The sequence below is a fragment of the Musca autumnalis genome, unplaced genomic scaffold (genome assembly GCF_047663935.1).
Source record: "Musca autumnalis isolate F117 unplaced genomic scaffold, ASM4766393v1 scaffold_3, whole genome shotgun sequence".
Classification (NCBI taxonomy): Eukaryota; Metazoa; Arthropoda; class Insecta; order Diptera; family Muscidae; genus Musca; species Musca autumnalis.
The window spans coordinates 249,956,844-249,975,452 of NW_027411866.1; the positions used below are offsets into that span (position 1 = coordinate 249,956,844).

Below are 18,609 nucleotides of genomic sequence, written 5' to 3' on the forward strand. Positions count from 1 at the left end.
TGGAACAGACCAAATATTTTAAATACATATATTAAAATTCAGTTGAAATGAAAATTATTATTACAACATTAATTGAAATGCAATATTGTGATGAAACAAACCTTTGAACACACATCGACCACCCATTCATTTTTCGCGTTTTTATTTTAGTTAATGATCCAAGAAGTCAAATAAGTCCCGGTCTACACTAGCGTGAATTTCATTAAAAAATTTCATGAAATTAGGCGTTCTTAAATCGAATTCCTCACTGCAGCGATTTTAAGATTTTACTCTACTATGGAAGTCGATCTAGAGACGCATAATTTCATGAAATTTTTTCAATGAAATCACTGTAGTGTGGACCGGGACTAAACAATACAAACTGTTGCATATGGTCTGTTCCAGTACTGCAAGAATCTACTAATTATACCCTCAGCATTTATGCTAACGAGGGTATATACACTTTCATACGGGCAAAATGTGCCTCATCGAAATAATGGTTTTAGACCCCAAGTATGTTTGGACGAAGTGTGTTTCAGACAATTTGGAGTCGATTGAGCAATGTCCGTCTGTCTGTCTGGCTGGCTGGAGCAAAAGATAACTCTCGAACGGATTGTGTCCAAAATTTGGCTTGCGTAATTTTTTGTCCAAACTTAGTTTAAGTTCGAAGATGGGTTATATCGATCCACTCCTTCCGGTACCTCCCCCACAAGTTCGAAAATGTTCGGAAAATGTGTGCGTACGATAACTCTTGAAGGGAGTAACCGATTTGGTCCATACTTTGCAAATCGTGAAACGTCTACAGACTTAGATGAGGTTTCAATATGGACTCAATCGGTCCACTCCTTCGAGTACCTTCCACACAAATTTTCGGATAAGTTCAGTTTAGGACCTGCTCTCGAATCGCTTTGTATTTTGTTTTCGCAACATGTATTCACTGCCCCCCATACGACGGTATAAGTCCCATCAGGGGCAAGTCCATACTTCCTGAGAAAATAGCATGAAAGTTGCAAAAAACCCCTATGACACCATGTAAGGTGGTTGGAGCGCACGATAACTCTCGAACGGATCTGCCGATTCGGTCCAAAATATGGTCTTAGTAATATTTTGTCCAAACATAGTTCAAGTTTGAAGATAAGTCATATCGGTCCACTCCTTCAGGTACCTCCCCCACAAAAGTTCAAAAATGTTCGGAAAAATTGTTCGTACGGTAACTCTTGAAGGGAGTGGCCGAATTGGTCTATACTTTACACATCCTAATATATCTACCAGATATAGATCAGGTTCAAATATGGACTATTTTTGTCCACTGGGTACTGGATAGACCTCCCATACAAAATTTCGGATAAGTTCACTTTAAGACCTAATAACGACTAACTTTGATTTTTGTTGAAGCAACTTGCATTCGCTGCCTCAATTACGATATTAAATTTTTTTAGGGGCAAGTCCATACTTCTTGAGCAAACAGCCCGAAGAGTGTAAAAACCCCCTATGACACCATATGTTGTGGCTGGAGATCCACTTCCATAACGGTCAATGTCGATCCATTCCTTTTAGTATCTCCTCCGTAAAACTGTTGATCTTTAATCCTAATCAATCCTAATCAGACAATTTGGAGTCGATTGAGCAATGTCCGTCTGTCTGTCTGGCTGGAGCGAAAGATAACTCTCGAACGGATTGTGTCCAAAATTTGGCTTGCGTAATTTTTTGTCCAAACTTAGTTTAAGTTCGAAGATGGGTTATATCGGTCCACTCCTTCCGGTACCTCCCCCACAAGTTCGAAAATGTTCGGAAAATGTGTGCGTACGATAACTCTTGAAGGGAGTAACCGATTTGGTCCATACTTTGCAAATCGTGAAACGTCTACAGACTTAGATGAGGTTTCAATATGGACTCAATCGGTCCACTCCTTCGAGTACCTTCCACACAAATTTTCGGATAAGTTCAGTTTAGGACCTGCTCTCGAATCGCTTTGTATTTTGTTTTCGCAACATGTATTCACTGCCCCCCATACGACGGTATAAGTCCCATCAGGGGCAAGTCCACACTTCCAGAGAAAATAGCCTGGAAGTTGCAAAAAAAACCTATGACACCGTGTGAGGTGGTTGGAGGGCAAGATAACTCTCGAACGGATCTGCCGATTCGGTCCAAAATTTGGCCTTAGTAATATTTTGTCCAAACATAGTTTAAATTCGAAGATAAGCCATATCGGTCCACTCCTTCAGGTACCTCCCCCACAAAAGTTCAAAAATGTTCGGAAAAATTGTGCGCACGATAACTCTTGAGGGGAGTGACCGATGTAATACATACTTTGCACATCCTAATATATATACCAGATATAGATCTGATTCGAATATGGACTATATTTGTCTACTCCTTCTGGTACCTCTTACACACAATTTCGGATAAGTTCACTTTAAGACCTGCTCTCGAATCACTTTGACGTTTGTTGAAACGATTTGCATTCGCTACCTCCATTACGACGGTAAAAGTCTTTTCAGGGGCAAGTCTATATTTCTTTGGAAAACAGCCCGAATAGTGTAAGAAAAACCCCTATATCACCATATACGGCAGTCGGAGAGCACGATAACTCTCGAACTATTCAACCGATTTGGTCTAACATTTGATCTTCGTCATATTATATCCAAACTTAGTTTCATGGGGGCAATACCGGTCCACAACTTCCGGTACTTCTCCCCAATATTTAAAAAATGTCACTAAACCGCTAGGACGATATCACTTGAATGGGGCAACAACTTTGGTCCAAACTTTGGATCTCCTAATATTTTGTCAAAATTTAGCTTAAATTCTAAAATACCGAAGGGTATCTCCCCCACAAAAGTTCAACATTTGTGTCTTAGTGCAGTTAATTCCTAATCCACATTTTTGTCGGCAAGTTCAAATGCCCAAAAAGGACCACAAAATTCTGAAGAGACCTTAAATATATTCGATGTGTCCGTAGGTGAAAGTTTCACTTCACATTGGATGAGGGTATATATCTGTCGGCAAATCCGTCTGACACTTTTTACTTGTCTCGTTTAGAGTTAAGCTTGATGATCGAAAATTTTTTGCAAGTGAAAAAGGAAAGCCAAGGACTCGAACCCACACAGTCACCAAATTACGTGACCTGGTTTCGCTACTAGTTGAGTAGCTCTTCAGACGTATCGACTGTCGGATGGCTTCTCTGTCCTAGAACTTTTGGTTTTTCAAATGCAAATGTGTTTTTATACATTCACGGATATTTGGCCGTTGAATTGTATTTCTTCATGACAAACGTTTGTTTTTTGCGTTGCCTTTGAAGTTATGAGTTTGGCTTTGAACGCTAACACGCCGTGACAACATTTTTTCATATGTTTTCAAGGACGCGGGTTTAAATCCCATCCGGGTTCAGCCTGTTTTTTATTTTTTGAAATTTTGCCTGTAAAGGCGAATTAGTTCCAAAAGTTCTAGAACAGAGAAGCCATCCTACAGTCGATACGTCTGAAGAGTTACTCAACTAATAGCGAAACCAGGTCACGTAATTTGGTGACTGGCTTTCCTTTTTCACTTGCAAAAAATTTTTTATTTTGCGTTGACAATGCTCGTTTCTTTTTTTATTTTGTCTTAATTGTCAAATAAATGTCAAATCAGCAGTTTGACAGATTTTCCACTTTTTACATGCTCTCTTTAAAGTTTTATTACTTTTGGGGTTAAGGAATGCTTTCCGAGTTAAAAATTGCAAAACTTTAGGAACATTTAATGTAATGGAACAAAGCTACAGTATGCAAAGTTCATATTTGTACACCTCTACAATATGAATAAAATCGTTATTAATTTCATATTTATAGTACGGTTACACTAGAGTTTTTTGCCGGGTTAACCCACTTCATGAGGATTTATTTGACGTTTGCGCTATGGAATTGACATTTGAAACCCAAACCCACTGGGTTAATCCGGTTAAGTGTAACCGGGGTATTATATGCAAATATGTAACTACTGATCATGGTACAATCATTACAAGGTAGGCCACAGCAAACAGCTGATTAAAATTTTTACTTGAGGTCCCCTTATTCCTTGTTACGGATTTAACATACTTTGTACATGTGTAAATATATTAAAATTCTGTTGAAATGAAAATTATTATTACAACATTAATTGAAATGCAATATTGTGATAAAAAAACCGTTGAACAAACACGGAAGATGACTCTGTAAAGAAAACTTGGCCACCCAGAAGTCTAATAAACAATACAACCTGTTGCATATTTATTTAAAGTAATTTTAAATAATAATCAAATACACTCAGGCCTTGTTTTTTCACGATTTTGTCGTGCCTGTCCTACCTTCTAGATTATTGTACCATGCTACTGATGGCAATTACTATAACGAAGAACTAATTAAAATAATAAAACGAATTTTTAATTTATTCCTTCGTATTCGTACACCAAGAAGCACTATCTACATATATATTTATGGTATTTTTATACCCTCAGCCTTTAGGCTAAGGAGGGTATATACACTTTGATACGATGAAAATGTGCCTCATCGAAATAATGGTTTTAGACCCCAAGTATGTTTGGACGAAATGTGTTTCAGACAATTTGGAGTCGATCTAGCCATGTCCGTCCGTCTGTCTGTCTGTCCTGCTGGCTGGAGCGCACGATAACTCTCGAACGGATGAACCGATTCGGTTCAAATTTTGGCTTTCGTAATATTTTGCCCAAACTTAGTTTAAGTTCGAAGATGAGCTACATCGGTCCACTCCTTCCGATACCTCCCCCACAAAAGTTCGAAAATGTTCGGAAAGTTTGTGCGCACGATAACTCTTGAAGGGAGTGACCGATTTGGTGCATACTTTGTATAGCGTAAACTTTCTACCAGAGTAATATGAGGTTCCAATATGGTCTCAATAGGTCCACTCCTTCGGGTACCTCCCACACAAAATTTCGGAAAAGTTCAGTTTAGGGCCATCTCTCGAATCGCTTTGATTTTTGTTTTAGCAACTTGTATTCACTTCCCTTCATACGACGGTACAAGTTTCATGAGGGGAAAGTCAATACTTCCTGAGAAAATAGCCTGAAAGTTGCAAAAAAACCCCTATGACACCGTGTGAGGTGGTTGGAGCGCAAGATAACTCTCGAACGGATCTGCCGATTCGGTCCAAAATATGGCCTTAGTAATATTTTGTCCAAACATAGTTTAAGTTTGAAGATAAGCCATATCGGTCCACTCCTTCAGGTACCTTCCCCACAAAAGTTCAAAAATGTTCGGAAAAATTGTTCGTACGGTAACTCTTGAAGGGAGTGGCCGAATTGGTCTATACTTTACACATCCTAATATATCTACCAGATATAGATCAGGTTCAAATATGGACTATATTTGTCCACTCCATCCGGTACCTCCCACACAAAACTTGCGGATAAGTTCACTTTAAGACCTGATATCGAATCACTTTGATTTTTGTTGAAGCAACTTGCATTCGCTGCCTCAATTACGATATTAAAAGTTTTTTTAGGGGGAAGTCCATACTTCTTGAGCCAACAGCCCGAAAAGTGTAAAACACCATATGTTGTGGCTGGAGATCCACTTCCATAACGGTCAATGTCGATCCATTCCTTTTAGTATCTCCTCCGCAAAACTTTTGATCTTTAATCCTAATCAACATTTTTGTCGGTTCAAACGCCCAAATTTTTTAAAACCCCCTAAATACACACGTATTTTGGGGAAAAAATTGTTTCAATATACACATGCTGAGGGTATACCTCTGTCGGCAAAGCCGACTGATACTTCTTTACTTGTGTTTATTTTTCAATTCAAGACTAAAAAGAACATGGAAGTAACTGAGCTAGAAGTTGGAGTTCTTAATATATTCAGTAGGGACTTTTATTCCAAACATGAATTTTCTACCCCCAGACCTTGACTTCCATTTTATGTCACAGTGTAATCAGTAAAATTTCCCATAGTTACCACAATGTCCTTCAAAGGAGTCCAACAGGAAACATAAAATTCCTACTTATAACAAATTCGGTGGTCAAATGGAACTAATGTCAGCAAAATTCCTTAAAGCATCGCGTCGCTTTATATTGGAGCTATACCAAAACGTTGGTCTATATAAAAAATTTTTGGTAGATATGTTTTTTAGCCTTTGGCAACACAAAAGCAACAAATTACAATCGATTTCTTCTTCTTTATTTGCAAAAACGTGGAGCTTCAATCCGTTCGGACGCTAATTTTCACAGACGGACGGACGGACATGGCTATATCAATGTAGAATTGCACGCTGATCAAGAACATACATATATAATAGGGTGACCCAAAAACAAAAAGAAAAACATTTTTTTCCATTTGATCCAAAAACCTTATATATGAAGTTTTATGACGATCGGTAACGTTAAATTTAAAAGAATCTTTAGTGCTCTGATAATCATAAACAAATATGTATTTAAAAATCCAATACCATGAAAAGAGTTATTTTTTCCTGGAACCGACATCTATTCGACTTCAATAAAGATGGAATGTATATCGATGAATAATCTCGTAACAAACCTTTATTTACCTTAGAGGTATGTATATGAGTCATATATCTAATTTTGTAATCACAAATTTAGCCTTAGGTGGTTTGTGTTAACCTGCTATCTTTCTACGTAATGTATTTAACGCTCGAAAACACTGTTTGTCTCTCCGCCTTTGTTGTCCATCCAATTATCAAAAATAACTGAGATAAGATTAGTGACTTGGTTTGTTGCAGGTCGGTCGGTCGTATTTTAACGATCGTCATTCAATGGTGGTAGAGCTGTTGAATATTTTCACTTGAAATTCAGTTAACTTCCGAATTTTCGTCGCATAACAAGTACGGTGCTGCAGTTTAAGCTTTAACGAACGAAACAAATAACAAAAATAATTAATCAAAATGCGTATCTTATTAACAATTGGTGTTGTCTTCATTGCATTCATGGCTTATGCCTATTCCGGTAATATCCCATTTGAAGTTAAAACAATTTAAGTGCTGTACATAGATAATAAAGTGTGTTTGATTAAAACAAAAAAAAAAAAAAGAAGGAAAATAGTGAATTAAAAGACATACATATGCTTCGGGACTGTACTAAATTAAAGAAATTTTGGACATTTCGTTAATGATAAAGACATTCCAAGGACATTAACAGTCGTTCTACAAATATTGCTTCAAATATCAAAATAAAGTTTAAAACAGATTGGGGTGTCTTCGGTTCTTATCAAACTAACGAAAAATTGTTGATAAATTCTAAATGGAAGGGAACAAAGTTCAGTTTATATATTGTGAAATTTTCAGTTAATTTAATCTCCGATAAATGAAATATTTAATAATAGCAAAAACTATTGATAAGTAAAACAAATATAAGATGTACCCACATGTTTTCCATAGGAAAATTGCAATTGCAGCCTGGCTGAATAAGATTTTCCATAGGAAAATTGCAATTGCAGCCTGGCTGAATAAGATTTTCCATAGGAAAATTGCAATTGCAGCCTGGCTGAATAAGATTTTCCATAGGAAAATTGCAATTGCAGCCTGGCTGAATAAGATTTTCCATAGGAAAATTGCAATTGCAGCCTGGCTGAATAAGATTTTCCATAGGAAAATTGCAATTGCAGCCTGGCTGAATAAGATTTTCCATAGGAAAATTGCAATTGCAGCCTGGCTGAATAAGATTTTCCATAGGAAAATTGCAATTGCAGCCTGGCTGAATAAGATTTTCCATAGGAAAATTGCAATTGCAGCCTGGTTGAATAAGATTTTCCATAGGAAAATTGCAATTGCAGCCTGGCTGAATAAGATTTTCCATAGGAAAATTGCAATTGCAGCCTGGCTGAATAAGATTTTCCATAGGAAAATTGCAATTGCAGCCTGGCTGAATAAGATTTTCCATAGGAAAATTGCAATTGCAGCCTGGCTGAATAAGATTTTCCATAGGAAAATTGCAATTGCAGCCTGGCTGAATAAGATTTTCCATAGGAAAATTGCAATTGCAGCCTGGCTGAATAAGATTTTCCATAGGAAAATTGCAATTGCAGCCTGGCTGAATAAGATTTTCCATAGGAAAATTGCAATTGCAGCCTGGCTGAATAAGATTTTCCATAGGAAAATTGCAACATTTCATTCAGCCTGGCTGAGTTAATGTTTGCCAAGCATATTCACTCCCAGTGTGACTAATTACGGTTGTTTTCTCTTGCTCGGTTATATAAACTATGTTTTTGACTAAAGTTAAAAGAACAAAATTTTGCCCACGAATGACTCTAGAAATTGCGCTGATATCTGCTGTTGCTGCTATTTTATTTATTTGTTTTTGTGTGTTTATTTACTAATTTGTTTCTATATCGTGCTATCTAGTCATCACCCCATTCTACCGCCAATACCTTCACATAGACATAGCTTTCTGTACATATCTACCGTCCCCATGCAATTGAAATGATGTCAACAACTAAAACGCTATTATCAATATTTTCCGATCAATTTCTGATAAGATTATGCGCGGCTGCTTGCGCTTTGCTTATCTGCAAAGACAGTTTAAATATTTGTATTTTTATTCGACAAAGTAGAACAAGAAAAACGCTAGAAGCATTAGAGGTAACTGGGGGAATATTATCAGATTGTTTAGGGATTTGAGTCATAATTCTAAGAAACAGATTTGAAGGGCACTTGAAGGGTCAGGTGGAGTTTCGAGGGACACCAAAGGCCACAATTAACTTGGATTTTTTAAAGATTTTTAGGAGCCACCAAAGGCCACAGTATATGCGGATTTTTTAGAATATTAATAATTTAAAATATATTTCATATCTCTCTTTCAGATTCCTGTGTCCAATGTAACTCATCAACGGATCCCAAATGTGCCACACAACCTGAAAACTTCTTAGCCAAGCAATGTGCCAATTCCAACTCCACCTGTTATGTTCGTGTTGTGGGTAAGAACTCAAATACCAAGCTCCCCAAAGAAATGTTGTAACCAAAATTAATGTTTCCCCCCTCCCCTCTAGATGGTGTCACAATTCGTGGTTGCGCCAGTGAATTGGACAATGCCACCTTGTCCACCTGCAACAACAACATGGAATGTATGACCTGCAGCTTCATGGAAGGATGTAATGGTGCCGTTTTCCCTCAATATCGTCTTAGCTGCATCCAATGCTCTGGCAGCTTGAACAGCACATGCTCTTTGGATATTTCTGCACGTCCCGCCATTTGTCCCACTTATAAATTGGGTGACAAATGTTACATTCGTCGCGATGACAAGAACACCACTCAATCATTCCAACGTGGTTGTCTTTCCACAGCCCAAGCTAATGGTGTCTGCACAGACACAAGCGATTGTTACACCTGCGAAGGTGCCGGTTGCAATTTCTTGCAAGCCAATGAAACTGTTATTCCCTGGGCCAAGGGTTCTGCCTATGCCTATGGTTCATCATTGTTCTTGATTGCTGTGGCATTCTTCGTAACCAGACAATCTTAAGAAGGAGAGTGAAGAAAGGAAGAGAAGAAGAAGAAAATGGAGTTGTTATAGTTTTTATATTTTAACATTTATTTCTGAAGCACTCTTCTGCCACGACACCTAAAAGTGTGAAAAACTTATAATTTGTCCCTTATTTTGTTTAACCGGAAGTAGTTTCAATATTCTAGTGTCTTTGTTTTTGTATTAGTAAGCGATGTTTTTGTATGGAGAAGATGAAAGCAATAATAAAAATTTTTATGGAGTGCAAAGAAAATCTTTGATTTTTCATTTACAAATTTTTATTTTTATTTTGGAAAAGAGGATGAGGAAGTTTGTTCTTCTTTCATCCCAAAGTGCCAATGGCAGGGGACAACTATGAAGTGCCACTGTTTGTGTGTCTCCACATTATCGTCTCTGTGTTTTCATAAGTCATCAATGAAGAAATTAGTTTTTCCTTAATTCTTTGTCCCCTCCTCCAAGGGGGAAAACATACAACAGAATTATTACAGTGGAGGGTAAAAATGATCGGCGCATGTTGCTGTGAACTATTGAATGAAGTTTTTCCAAAAATTCTATAAAAATCCAGGTTTATTGTGGCATCCAAAAGTTCTCTAAAAATCCAGGTTTATTGTGGCATCCAAAAGTTCTCTAAAAATCCACGTATATTGTGGCCTTTGGTAGCTCCAAAAAATCTTTAAAAAATTCACGTTTATGGTGGCCTTTTGTGGCTCCAAAAAATCTTTAAAAAATCCACGTTTATGGTGGCCTTTGGTGGCTCCAAAAAATCTTTAAAAAATCCACGTTTATGATGGCCTTTGGTGGCTCCAAAAAAATCTTTAAAAAATCCACGTTTATCGTGGCCTTTGGTGGCTCCAAAAAAATCTTTAAAAAATCCACGTTTATGGTGGCCTTTGGTGGCTCCAAAAAATCTTTAAAAAATCCACGTTTATGGTGGTTTTTGGTGGCTTCAAAAAATCTTTAAAAAATCCACGTTTATGGTGGCCTTTGGTGGCTCCAAAAAATCTTTAAAAATCCACGTTTATGGTGGCCTTTGGTGGCTCCAAAAAATCTTTGAAAAATCCACGTTTATGGTGGCCTTTGGTGGCTCCAAAAAATCTTTAAAAAATCCACGTTTATGGTGGCCTTTGGTGGCTCCAAAAAATCTTTAAAAATCCACGTTTATGGTGGCCTTTGGTGGCTCCAAAAAGTCTTTAAAAAATCCACGTTTATGGTGGCCTTTGGTGGCTCCAAAAAATCTTTAAAAAATCCACGTTTATGGTGGCCTTTGGTGGCTCCAAAAAATCTTTAAAAAATCCACGTTTATGGTGGCCTTTGGTGGCTCCAAAAAATCTTTAAAAAATCCACGTTTATGATGGCCTTTGGTGGCTCCAAAAAATCTTTAAAAAAAATCCACGTTTATGTTGGCCTTTGGTGGCTCCAAAAAATCTTTAAAAAATCCACGTTTATCGTGGCTTTCGAAGGCTTCTTTCGAAAAATTCTTTAAAAATCCAAAAATTCTTTAAACAAAATCCAGGTTTATTGCCGTCTTTGGTGCCTTCAAATATTCCTTAAAAATCCACGTTTATTGGTGCCTTTGGTGGTTGCGAAAAATCTTTAAAAAATTCACGTTTATGGTGGCCTTTGGTGGCTCCAAAAAATCTTTAAAAAATCCACGGTTATGGTGGCCTTTGGTGACTCCAAAAAATCTTTAAAAAATTCACGTTTATGGTGGCCTTTGGTGGCTCCAAAAATCTTTAAAAAATCCACGGTTATGGTGGCCTTTGGTGACTCCAAAAAATCTTTAAAAAATCCACGGTTATGGTGGCCTTTGGTGGCTCCAAAAAATCTTTAAAAAATCCACGTTTATGGAGGCCTTTGGTGGCTCCAAAAAATCTTTGAAAAATCCACGTTTATGGTGGCCTTTGGTGACTCCAAAAAATCTTTAAAAAATTCACGGTTATGGTGGCCTTTGGTGGCTCCAAAAAATCTTTAAAAAAATCCACGTTTATGGTGGCCTTTGGTGGCTCCAAAAAATCTTTAAAAAATCCACGTTTATGGTGGCCTTTGGTGGCTCCAAAAAATCTTTAAAAAATCCACGTTTATGGAGGCCTTTGGTGGCTCCAAAAAATCTTTAAAAAATTCACGTTTATGGAGGCCTTTGGTGTCTCCAAAAAATCTTTAAAAAATCCACGTTTATGGAGGCCTTTGGTGTCTCCAAAAAATCTTTAAAAAATCCACGTTTATGGAGGCCTTTGGTGTCTCCAAAAAATCTTTAAAAAATCCACGTTTATGGTGGCCTTTGGGGGCTCCAAAAAATCTTTAAAAAATCCACGTTTATGGTGGCCTTTGGTGGCTCCAAAAAATCTTTAAAAAATCCACGGTTATGGTGGCCTTTGGTGACTCCAAAAAATCTTTAAAAAATCCACGGTTATGGTGGCCTTTGGTGGCTCCAAAAAATCTTTAAAAAATCCACGGTTATGGTGGCCTTTGGTGACTCCAAAAAATCTTTAAAAAATCCACGGTTATGGTGGCCTTTGGTGGCTCCAAAAAATCTTTAAAAAATCCACGTTTATGGTGGCCTTTGGTGACTACAAAAAATCTTTAAAAATCCACGTTTATGGAGGCCTTTGGTGGCTCCAAAAAATCTTTGAAAAATCCACGTTTATGGTGGCCTTTGGTGACTCCAAAAAATCTTTAAAAAATTCACGGTTATGGTGGCCTTTGGTGGCTCCAACAAATCTTTAAAAAATCCACGTTTATGTTGGCCTTTGGTGGCTCCAAAAAATCTTTAAAAAATCCACGTTTATGGAGGCCTTTGGTGGCTCCAAAAATCTTTAAAAAAATCCACGTTTATGGTGGCCTTTGGTGGCTCCAAAAAATCTTTAAAAAATCCACGTTTATGGAGGCCTTTGGTGGCTCCAAAAAATCTTTAAAAAATTCACGTTTATGGAGGCCTTTGGTGTCTCCAAAAAATCTTTAAAAAATCCACGTTTATGGAGGCCTTTGGTGGCTCCAAAAAATCTTTAAAAAATCCACGTTTATGGAGGCCTTTGGTGTCTCCAAAAAATCTTTAAAAAATCCACGTTTATGGTGGCCTTTGGTGGCTCCAAAAAATCTTTAAAAAATCCACGTTTATGGTGGCCTTTGGTGGCTCCAAAAAATCTTTAAAAAATCCACGTTTATGGTGGCCTTTGGTGGCTCCAAAAAATCTTTAAAAAATCCACGTTTATGGTGGCCTTTGGTGGCTCCAAAAAATCTTTAAAAAATCCACGTTTATGGTGGCCTTTGGTGGCTCCAAAAAATCTTTAAAAAATCCACGTTTATGGTGGGCTTTGGTGGCTCCAAAAAATCTTTAAAAAATCCACGTTTATGGTGGGCTTTGGTGGCTCCAAAAATCTTTAAAAAATCCACGTTTATGGTGGGCTTTGGTGGCTCCAAAAAATCTTTAAAAAATCCACGTTTATGGTGGGCTTTGGTGGCTCCAAAAATCTTTAAAAAATCCACGTTTATGGTGGCCTTTGGTGGCTCCAAACAATCTTTAAAAAATCCACGTTTATGGTGGCCTTTGGTGGCTCCAAAAATTATTTAAAAAATCCGTGTTTATTGTTGCCTTTAGTGGCTCCAAAAAATCTTTAAAAAATCCACGTTTATGGTGGCCATTGGTGGCTCCAAAAATTATTTAAAAAATCCGTGTTTATTGTTGCCTTTAGTGGCTCCAAAAAATCTTTAAAAAATCCGTGTTTATTGTTGCCTTTAGTGGCTCCAAAAAATCTTTAAAAAATCCACGTTTATGGTGGCCTTTGGTGGCTCCAAAAAATCTTTAAAAAATCCACGTTTATGGTGGCCTTTGGTGCCTCCAAAAAATCTTTAAAAAATCCACGTTTATGGTGGCCTTTGGTGGCTCCAAAAAATCTTTAAAAAATCCACGTTTATGGTGGCCTTTGGTGGCTCCAAAAATCTTTAAAAAATCCACGTTTTTGGTGGCCTTTGGTGGCTCCAAAAAGTCTTTAAAAAATCCACGTTTATGGTGGCCTTTGGCGGCTCCTAAAATTCTTTAAAAAATCCACGTTTATTGTGGCCTTTGATGGCTCCAAAAATTCTTTAAAAAATCCACGTTTATTGTGGCCTTTGGTGGCTCCAAAAAATCTTCAAAAAATCCACGTTTATGGTGGGCTTTGGTGGCTCCAAAAAATCTTTAAAAAATCCACGTTTATGGTGGCCTTTGGTGGCTCCAAAAAATCTTTAAAAAATCTACGTTTATGGTGGCCTTTGGTGGCTCCAAAAATCTTTAAAAAATCCACGTTTTTGGTGGCCTTTTGTGGCTCCAAAAAATCTTTAAAAAATCCGTGTTTATTGTTGCCTTTAGTGGCTCCAAAAATCTTTAAAAAATCCACTTTTATGGTGGCCTTTGGTGGCTCCAAAAAATCTTTAAAAAATCCACGTTTATGGTGGCATTTGGTGGCTCCAAAAATCTTTAAAAAATCCACGTTTATGGTGGCCTTTGGTGGCTCCAAAAAATCTTTAAAAAATCCACGTTTATGGTGGCCTTTAGTGGCTCCAAAAAATCTTTAAAAAATCCCCGTTTATGGTGGCCTTTGGAGCCCCCAAAAAATCTTTAAAAAATCCCCGTTTATGGTGGCCTTTGGTGGCTCCAAAAAATCTTTAAAAAATCCACGTTTATGGTGGCCTTTGTGGCTCCAAAAAAATCTTTAAAAAATACACGTTTATTGTGCCCTTTGGTGACTCCAATAATTCTTTAAAAAATCTACGTTTATTATTGCCTTTGGTGGCTGCTAAAAATGTGCTGTTTCTATATGTTAATTTTTGTTCATCACTGTTCTTCACAACATAATTGCCTCGGGTAGGGTCACACAGCTAACGCCAGATGATGCCTCAGTACAAATGTATTCATTGAATACTACAAAAGAAGGAGGAGTAGGAAAAAACACAATCGTACACACCAAAAGTAAAACAGCCAAACAAATGCTAAGCGTAAATGTTTCAACACCACAATATTTTTCAAGAGTTTTTAATTGAATTCTTATTGGAAGTTAAAGCAACAAACTCTAAGAAATAAAAATTCTGCTCTGATCTCCACACTTTTTGGAACAACATCGGCAGCAACAGCGAGCGAGCATGTGTTTGTTCCTTCGTTCATAGATATTTTCAGCTTCCCTTACACGAATAGACTCTCTATTCCAAGGGATGTTGGGATGCCATTCAATGATTTTGTCAACACCTACTCTAAAGACCCCCGTTTATATGTCGTAACAATAAAACAAATGTTTATTACATCCATCTGAAGATGACTATGTCCTGTGAAAATATGAAGATTTGCTTTCGTTGCTGTTCTTTTAGATATTATTTTGGTGTTGGAATGATGGTGTTTCTTTGAACTGCCAATGCGTATTTGAAAATTGCATTACATTCAGATGTAAAACATTGTTGTGTTTTTGTTGCTGATGTTGTGGCGACAACAGTATTTAAATTTAATGAAATATTTCTAAAACATTTGTAATAAAAGTTGACCTTTCTTTCATGTTTCCAAACAATATTTTCAGGGGCAATCGACTATTAGTATGTGTATAAGAGTTGTTTTGGGTAACTTGAAAACGTGAATGAAATGTTGTTTGGATGAAATTCACAGGATTTTTGAATACGAAATAGGTAGGAAATCAAACAGTGAATAGGCGATGTAATTGTTAAATACAACTCAAATAGGAAAAAGAAAAATGCCAATAAGCTCGAGCGGGATTTTAAATCTGAAATGTTTTGAAAATTTCGTCTGTCTTTATGAGTTTTTTGTGTTATTGGCTTTATTTGAAATTTATTCAATGCACTCTCTGAATGTACAAATAGAGATTGGTTGAACAGATGTATAAGATGTACGTAAATCAATTACCCAAACAATGCACGATGGGGCCGTTGACAGGTTTTTCAGGCAAAAAATCACAGGGGCAAGCAAGACCTTCAAAATTTCGTGCAGATGTTTATAATCGGCCTAGAAACTAATCTCCCAATTTGGTTGACATCGGTTCATATATAGATATAGCTCTCATATACATATATGTTCGCCCGATTTCGAGTAATTGATGGACCAAACACGAAAATTCTGTCCAATTATGATGATATTTGGAATATGTGGCGAAATTCGGACTGGAAACAAGTTTGCCAAGTTATTTTGAAATCGGTTCAGATTTGGATATAGCTCCCTTATATATTTTCGCCCGATTTAAGGTATTTGGTGCAACAAACACACAAATTCTGTCCAATTTCAATGAAATTTAAAATGTGTGACGGAATTAGGTCTAGAAAAAAGTATGCCAAATTATATCGAAATCGGTTCAGATTTGGATATAGCTCCCATATATACATATATATTTATTTATTTAACAACCGAACATTAATTCAAAGCCATCGGGCCAAAAAAGATGAATTAAATTATAACAACTCATTGTATGTTATCACAACTCACAAATTTTCACCCGATTTTAGGTATTTCGTGCAGCAATCACGCTATATATGTCCAATTGTGATGAACAGGGTTTAAAAGCCAACATATAAAAACATTAGCATTAGCTGTACACTTCAACTGCTACACAATATTGACATACACGGCTAAATAAGCAACGGAACGCATATTTATTTTTGTACATTTTTTGCTTATTTCGTTTTTTACGCCTAATCTTTTTTGCGTTAGGCATAATCGACAACCATGCTACATATTTAGCAGTCGGCTGACCATTCGTAAGAACGAATTAGCATCCGAGTGTGGTTTTTTGATTAGAGTTGCCAACGCAGTAATAAAAAAGGTGTCATTTAATGTCAAAATACCTCCAAAATAGAACCCATGGCACAATTACCCAGGTAGTGGCATCGTAAAATTTTGAATATGTTATGTCAAAGCTTTCTTTGTGTTGTTGGGGAAATTACAACAAAAATAATTTTTTTATAAAGCGATTTCACTTTTCATATTCGATCAGCTGATGTGATACCACTACCTGGTAGTTCTGCCATGGTAGAACCTAAAGAATACTAATTATTATTGTTTAAAAATAAAAAAATACATATATATTGAACAGCTTCACCAAAAAATCACATGGCTTTGTTGCTTATTCTCTTTTCTGATATGTGTTGATCATGTGTGCTGCAAAATATGAGTATGCGTGCCCGATGCTATTTTACTAAAACGACAATATCAAATAGCATCAGCATCGGTAGCAATATTTTTGTGAAATTTGTTGCTACATGTTGCCGTTGTTCATTGTTGCTAAACATATTTCGAAGAAATTTTAGCAGGTAAAGCTGCAAATATTCGGTGCTTTTGCTAATATGGCGTTAGCATTTTAAACCCTGGTGATGAAATTTAAAGTGTCTGACGGAAACTAGAAAACATTATTGAGACATACTATTGGAATCGGTTTAGATTTGGATATATCGTTCATAAATTTTCTCTGTCGAACTTAATTATTTTCTCATTTTAATTTGTTGATACCGAACTTCCTTGAGAACATAGTTTATATATTTTTCTTTTGACAAATTGCCCGAAACAGAGGCGGCATGAATCAAGAGTTTGGTATTGTTGCCTTGTTCATAGGAGACTTCCGAAGCAAGTTTTCTTCCTTCACTATAATCCACATTAGGGCGCCCTCTCTTCTTTGTATCATTACCTTGTTCTAGCGTAAATACTGTGTCGCTAGCTAACCATAAGCTTCAAATTGTAATACACGATTTTTGGTTAAGGCGTGCACAAATGTTATAAACTTATTTTTTAACTCATGTCTTTGACACCTTGATTAAATTTCGCAGAAATCCATCTATAACGTGTTTTAGTTCTCGCTGATTTTCCAACCAAAAATGAAAAATATCCAATTTTTTAAGTTTTACGAAATCTGGAAATTGATAATTTTTTTGTTCGCAAGTATACGCAAAATGTCTCTTCAAAATCTGTTAGCCGGCATTGTCACCATTCACCAGATACACATTTTTTACGAGAATACACCCCGATACCGAAAGTTGCACTTTTGACTCAAAAACCTGCTATTGACCCCATCGTGCAATGTAATGAAGTTTAAAGTTGTTCGCAGAATGAAATGAAGAAAGACAAAGAAAAGTTTTAATGGACTTCAAATGAATCCATATATACTGATAAAGCATTTGATCTATATATTGATGACAATAATACTAAAAATATTTATATTTTAAGGCAGAAAATGTGGAATTACCGGAATGCACTCGTCAAGTGTATTAGACGTCTGATTTATCTGATAATAGAGCGATCGATTTTGACAAGTCCTTTGTAGGAGTCAAGGATCCCAATGTAATGACAAAAAGGTCATATATCCTAAAAACGAAATAGTGCATTTTACAAATCTGAAAATTTATATTGTTGTTTCAACCATATATTTTGTGTCAGGCACCGAAATGACACAATATATTTGCTGCACCAACAATATATATTTTCAGATTTTTAAAATACACTATTTTGTTCTTAGAATTTTATTGCCTCTACAATATATTTTCTGTGCGTGTACGTTCAACTTACTCACCTAAATTAAGGAAGCACTTCCTGTCGCAATAATGTGGAAACTCAATGACAAACAAATTAATAGCTCTAAAACTTCACTTAAATGAAACTTCTAAACATTTTTGACGGAGGTACCCGAAGGTTTTTTCCTATATACTCTCAGAACTTCTTGGAAATTGTTGTACGTTTGGAAAGACCGAAAATCATGAAATTTTAAAATGTTGGTTAGGGTTACTTCACGCTATTTTAAAGGTTGTCAGTTGAGTTTTTATTAATTACTAGCTGAACACGGTGCGCTTCGCAATCCCGACTATGGTTTAATATAAATGAATGAACTATAATAATATTACGTTTTAATATGCTGTGTATGTAGCTTAGTATATGGTATTTTTGTATGTTCTTCCTAAATCCTTTCCGATTATAAAAACTCACATATTTACAAACTGACATTTTTGAGGTATATCAACCTTCTACTCTCTTCTTTAAGTTTGAGGATAGTTTTAATTTATTTTATTCACGGAAGTAATTTTATATTAACCTTTTGTGTCACTTTAAATTACTCTTAGGATAGCTCCCTTATCTTTATCTGCTTTATATTTGACATAGTGATTAACAAATACGATATTAAGTATTTATGTCATCTCTCGATATCATCTACTGTGACTTT

At 36.3% G+C, this 18,609-nt stretch overlaps 1 protein-coding gene across 1 annotated transcript; it reads left to right on the forward strand.

Moving 5' to 3' along the window:
* Positions 1-6,742: 6,742 nt before the first annotated feature.
* Positions 6,743-9,689, forward strand: LOC141397367 (uncharacterized). Its single transcript, XM_073973517.1, has 3 exons — positions 6,743-6,928; positions 8,781-8,894; positions 8,967-9,689. The coding sequence occupies exons 1-3, from the start codon at positions 6,868-6,870 to the stop codon at positions 9,434-9,436; spliced, it is 645 nt and encodes a 214-aa protein (XP_073829618.1). The 5' UTR covers positions 6,743-6,867; the 3' UTR covers positions 9,437-9,689.
* The last annotated feature ends 8,920 nt before the right edge of the window (positions 9,690-18,609 follow it).